Genomic DNA, 6,108 nt, shown 5'->3' with positions numbered 1-6,108 from the left:
TCTTGGTAACACAAGAAAAAGAGTAAGTGTAATTTATTCGGTAATGTTACAGAATGTTTCTGAAAAATGAAGATTCCAGGACCACTTTAAATGTTTCGTTTACAATACTATTACATATAGAGGAGAGCTCTTCTTCGGGAACATCCTCTCCCCTACTTTGTACCATCCAGTCATTAAGCCCATATCCATTATCCTGGTGATAATAAGGGTAGGCTACATCAGACTTGGTTTTTCTCAGATCCATGGCTAGTTTTCAACGGTCGTCTTGGTGGGGTCCTTCGTTTTAGATGATTTGCTGAGTGGGTTGGGACTTATTGCGTTGAGTGGGGGGAGTCAGTGTAGAATTGAGAGTTTTTAGAAAAAAGTTCTTTAAGCGTTGTAGCTTTTTCATCTCATCTCCAGCAATAGGTCATCATTTAAGAACAAGTAATAGTTTTGTCAAGATTCTACAGAAAAAAGTCAAAAAAGTATAGTACGTCAGAAATATGTAAAAGTCATATAGTATGTTGAAAATCAAAAAAAAGAAAACTCAATTCAATACAAATTAATGAATATTTTACCCTGTTCTAAAGTTTTGCACCCTTAAAGAAAAACCCCTTCCTTACCAACTACTTCATATTATACCCTTTGTTAAGTGTTGCGTACATCAGGGTGTATCTCAAAGTATCTTGGTAACATAAAATAACTAAAATATGTAAGTTTATCAGAAAAGAAAAAACCTTGTTTATCTGAACAAGTGTTGCATACACCAAAGTGTGTTTAAAAGTATCTTAGTAACACAAGAAAAAAGAGAAGAAAGCGTTAATGTTAACAAACACTGGATTGTTCCATTGAAATAATAAATAAATAATTTCAAAAAGTGCTCTTAAAAAGAACAAATGTATTCAGATAAAAGTATTTTGTTAGACTATTAAGTCCACGATGGTTATATTTAACCCCTAACCCATTTGTATTATATGTTTGTTGTCCTAATAAAGCCAGAGTCACCTGAATTAATTTTGTCTCCAGACCTTTTTTATTTTTTACATTTTGTAACAATCTTAAAACATTTGTGGTTTGACTCTTTTTAAAAAAGTTCTTTTTCATCTATCATTTTCAACCAAGCAGCAAGAGGTCAAATGTAAGAACAAGTAATAGTTTGTCACGATTTTACGGGAAATAGTCAGAGCGCTATGTCACATCTTAAAGACAGCTTGAACTGGATAAATGGTTAGTCTTTTTCAAACATACCGTACGTTCTGCATGTTAGTATATCTGGCCCATCGATTTAGACCCTACTGCCCTACTGCCCCTACTGCATGCCCTCAATAGGGTAGTCACGCTTTGGGAAGAGGTGTTTCATTTCACAGATCCACCTTGATTGTTATTGTGAAGAGGGACGGGGGAGGAACATTCAGAGGATGAAGAAGCATAAACATAACTTGTTTGTAAAACGGACAGCACGTCAGTTTCAAGAAAGATGACACCGTGTTTATGCATGACATGCAACATATCTTGAAGTCCTACAAAAAAAAAAAAAAGGGTACAAGTATATTGTGTTGAAAATATCCCCAAAAGTCGTAATATTGTATAATGTATTAGTTGCATGTTGTATTTTTGCTAGCAATCACTATGTAGTTTCTTCAAAAATATAATGGAAAAAAAAAGCGAGAAAGACAAAAACAAAATACGTTGAAAAGGGGATGAGTATGTCTGGCTCTCGGGGGGTTGGTGTGTTAAGAGTCACAGTCTTAAAGAAAATCTGCTCAGAAAAAGTACTTAACTTTCTACCAGTTGTAAAGTTGTCATACATAAAAAACGCTATCTATGAGTGTTTTTAGCTGTAAAATACCTCCACATTTTAGTTTTCAGCGTACGGTTAAATCTTTCTACCATACATGCCTTTATGTCACTGGCGGTTATATAATGTTGTATACCGCTTTTCTTCAACAAGTTTTGAAAAACTTTATTAAAGAATTCTTTCCCCGCTTCTGTTTGTGACTTTTTAGGGATCTCGCTGTGTGTGTTAAAACTGTATCAAAAGCTTTTGGTAACCTTACCCTTCTTTTTCTTTTTAATGTTAGAGCACAGGTTTTTCTAAATACATTTATGACTGTTAACAAATAATTAAAGCCATCATTATATTCGGACAGCGACTGCATATCGCAGAGATCTGCTTGAAATTGTTGCAGCGGTCTGAGTACGAAAACTCTGTTTTCTTACCAAAATCCACCCGTGTCGACTTGTACAAAATGTATATGCGTTATCCTCTGATAAATATTCTCTGACTTTCTATATATATTTAAGTATATTACCTACCTCCCCTCTGTTTACAACATGCTTGTCTCCATAGGGGGTTTATGACTTCTCCATAGGGGGTTTGGGGTTTTCCCCCTCCCTTATCCTTTAGCAAAAAAGGCTGACTTTTTAAAATATCTGTTTTTTATATGCTTTACTTTGATTTGGAGCACCCAACGGATGGCTGTAAGTTGTCACCGGTGTCTCGCTGATTAAATTCATATCAAGACGTCTCTTGGCCATTTTCTCTCGACTTGAAAAATATTTAAGAGTGACCAAAGACGCTGGCTTTTTATTTAGACAGAGGGAGAGGGTGAGGGGCGGGGAAAGTGTGTGTGTGTGTGTGTGTGTGTATGTGTGTGTGTGTGTGTGTGTTCCCCCTCCTTCACCATATGTTTTCTCCCCTCATGTCCTGTCATGTCCTGTTTGCAAAAAACAGAGAGGTTTAAATATGTTTTTTAGATGCTTTTACTTTTGATTAATTGCATGTTATTTGCAAGTATTTGTAAGTTACACTCGATACTGTATACAGGATTAACCACACAGGAAGTGGTTAGGAGGCGGGATATATATATCCTAGACATATTAATTGATTGAAAACAACGGCATTTTATTTTTCTCATTTTTTAAATTTTAATTTATTTTTTATTTTATTTTGTAAACCGGAAGCGGGGGGCGGGACATCCGCCGGAAGCGGGGGCGGGACACCCGGTCGAACGAGGCGGGACTTCCGGTCGAACGAGGCGGGACTTCCGGTTTTCAAAATAAAAAGGCGGGACTTCCGGTCAAATAAGGCGGGACTTCCGGTCAAAAGGGGGCGGGGCGACCTGTCACTTTTTCTGCATACTAATGAGATTGATATGGCATTTGTACTCATTTTTTAAATTTTCATTTATTTTTTATTTTATTTTGTAAACCGGAAGCGGGACATCCGCCGGAAGCGGGGGCGGGACATCCGGTCGAACGAGGCGGGACTTCCGGTCGAACGAGGCGGGACTTCCGGTTTTCAAAATAAAAATAAAAAGGTGGGACTTCCGGTCAAATAAGGCGGGACTTCCGGTCAAAAGGGGGCGGGGCGACCTGTCACTTTTTCTGCATACTAATGAGATTGATATGGCATTTGTATTACTACTGATATTTTTATACACAAACACAGAATATATGTATGTACTGTATTTTTAGCTAACAGTAATGTTATTAGCATAATACTGATACAAATTTTATTTCAGGTTGAGTATAGCTTGAGTATATATATATATATATACATATATAAGTATGTATATATATATATGTATATATTTTTGTGTGTATATATCAATAAACATATATATATATATATAAACATGTCAATAGATATATGTATAAACAAAGAACAAAAATGCTGTTCACTTATTTAACCCTTTTTTCTCAACCTTTCCCTCTACCAGCCAAGGCCCCTGTACTGCAGGATCAACTTAGGCGTCCCTGTCCTGGACAGGTTTTTTAATGACCAGGACACACGCCCTGATTTCAGGCTGAGCAGGGAGTCCCTGAAGGTGTAGCTGGAACTCCTGGGTCAGGACAGGAGACATGGATGGGGGGCCACAATTGAGACCCTGGTGTTCCTGTTCTGGCTGGCAAGTGGGGCATCATGCAGGGTGGTCTCCAGAGTTTTTGGGATGCCTAGATCCACGGTACACCGGATTGTCCACAGAGTGACTGAGGAGGTGGTGGCCATTTGCCACCAGGTCATCCACCTCCCCAGGACAGCAGAAGACCTGGAGGCTGTGTCGCGTGGGTTCGCAGGGCTGGCCAGACACAGAGCCTTCAGAAAAGCTGCTGGAGCAATCGACGGCTGCCTTGTCCGCATCGTGCCACCAAGCGGCCCTGATGGTCACTGTTATAGAAACAGAAAACTGTTCAGCTCCATTTTGCTGCAGGCTGTTTGTGACCATCAGGGCCGCTTCATCGACACGTACGTGGGTTGGCCTGGGTCAGTCCATGACTCTAGAGTGCTCCGCCACAGCCCACTCTATCGGCAGGCACTCTACCCTCCTCCAGGGCACTTTATCCTCGCAGACGGGGGGTACCCCTGCCTCCAACATCCACTCCCCCTCATCACTCCATACAAACGGCCGCTGCAAGGTGTGGGACCCCAGCGCTTCAACAGCCATCACTCCCGGGCACGCTCCATCATCGAGCGTGCCTTCGGGGTGATGAAGACAAGATTCAGGAGTATCTTCCTGCAAGCGCTGGAGGTGCACCACACCTTCGTTCCTCAAGTAAGTAATCACTCATTAGGACATTTTGATAATACTGAAGAGTAGATCTAACATGAGGTATAACATATATATATATATTTCTGCCAATTTTTAAATTTCAGATCATAACAGCATGTGCCGTCCTCCACAACATCTGTATTGGGGCCGGCGACATCATGGCCCCAGAAGAGGACACTGTGGAGGATGTAGCGGAGGATGAGGGGGAGAATGTGTTGGAGGCAGTCAGTGGTGCTCCTTGGCGGGACCAACTGTCTGCGGAGGTGTCTGCCCTGGAGGAGGTTCCTGGTGACCACGATTATGTGTAAAGGTATGTAAAACAATTGACGAGCTGTGATCAAATAACCGTGTGCAATATTTATATACATCTTTTGTTCTTATCTGCTGCTGAAAACATCTTAGTGACATGGCAGCCGTCGATTGCGTCCGCCCTGCGAACCCTAGCCCTAAAGGACAATCCGATGTACTGTGGAGAGGAGCATCCCCAACAGCTCTGGAGACCACCCTGCATGATGCCCCACCCACCATCAGAGCACACCAGGGTCCTAATTGTGGCAGCCAGGTCCAGCAGCACCACCTGGGACTCCCTGCTCAGCCTGAATGTGTATATAGTTTAAATGTTGTTTTATTTGTATGTTGTTTCATTTGTATGTTGTTCCATCAAATAAATTATAAGTTTCATATTGCTCATTACATTTATTTATTTATTTATCAACTAATTTTTCTAGGAGAGAAAAAAGCCTGTTAAGGTTTTCCCTGTTCTCCTCCCTCTGCTGCTTCATATCCTCTCTGATGAGGTCCATGAGCCCATCATTTCTCTTCCTTTTAGGCCGGGATGGCCCTGCCTCAACCTGATCCTCTTCCTCGTCCTCCTCTTGGTCCCCCACTGCTGAACTTGGCCGTGGCGTGTCCTCTGGAATAGAGGATATTAGGACAGGCGGGCAGATAGAGGGCCTCTGTCCTAATATCTCATCCATTTGGACAAACCACGGCCAAGTTGCAGCAGTGGGTTTCCCACCGACTCCCTCTCCTGACCCTGGGTATTTGCAATCCTAAAGGCAGAGTAAAACAATCATGGCATTACAAAAAAAAACACCAGCAGATAAACAAATGTCAGCAAATGTGTTTATTAACTTGTAAAACTCACATACTTTATATCTTTCTTTAAGATTGTCCCACTTCTTCTTAGCTTGCAGGGGAGTTACACTTCCCTGCAGGCCCATATCTTCCAAAACCGTCCTAATCACAGAGAGAATAGTACAACATCTAGTATTATGAATACATCGACGCCTGCCGAGGACTTCATGCCCGCCGCCGTTGTGCGTCTGCCTGCGGCCGGGTTGCCCTCTCTTCCGGGGATACCTCGACGCCTGCCGAGGACTTCATGCCCGCCGCCGTTGTGCGTCTGCCTGCAGCCGGGTTGCCCTCTTTCCTGCTGGGTTCTCCGCAACACCTAGTGCGGCCCCCTTACGACGGCCCGCCCCCGGTGTGGGTGCCCTCGCCCTCGTTAGGGCCCCTGCCCTCTCCTGCGGCCCCCTTTCGTGGCCCGTTCCATGGCCCGGTCCTCACCTGC

At 42.6% G+C, this 6,108-nt stretch overlaps 1 protein-coding gene across 1 annotated transcript; it reads left to right on the top strand.

Annotated features, from left to right (window-relative positions):
* The first annotated feature begins 3,935 nt into the window (after positions 1-3,935).
* LOC117440234 (putative nuclease HARBI1) lies at positions 3,936-5,216 on the top strand. The gene is made up of 3 exons (XM_034076526.1): positions 3,936-4,538; positions 4,640-4,845; positions 4,938-5,216. Exons 1-2 carry the CDS (start codon positions 3,936-3,938, stop codon positions 4,841-4,843), a joined length of 807 nt encoding a protein of 268 aa, XP_033932417.1. The 3' UTR covers positions 4,844-4,845; positions 4,938-5,216.
* Positions 5,217-6,108: the final 892 nt, after the last annotated feature.

This window comes from Pseudochaenichthys georgianus, chromosome 24, assembly GCF_902827115.2.
Source record: "Pseudochaenichthys georgianus chromosome 24, fPseGeo1.2, whole genome shotgun sequence".
NCBI classification, from domain to species: domain Eukaryota; kingdom Metazoa; phylum Chordata; class Actinopteri; order Perciformes; family Channichthyidae; genus Pseudochaenichthys; species Pseudochaenichthys georgianus.
Note: the sequence above shows the minus strand (reverse complement) of the source record. Positions and strands in the feature narration are given on the sequence as shown.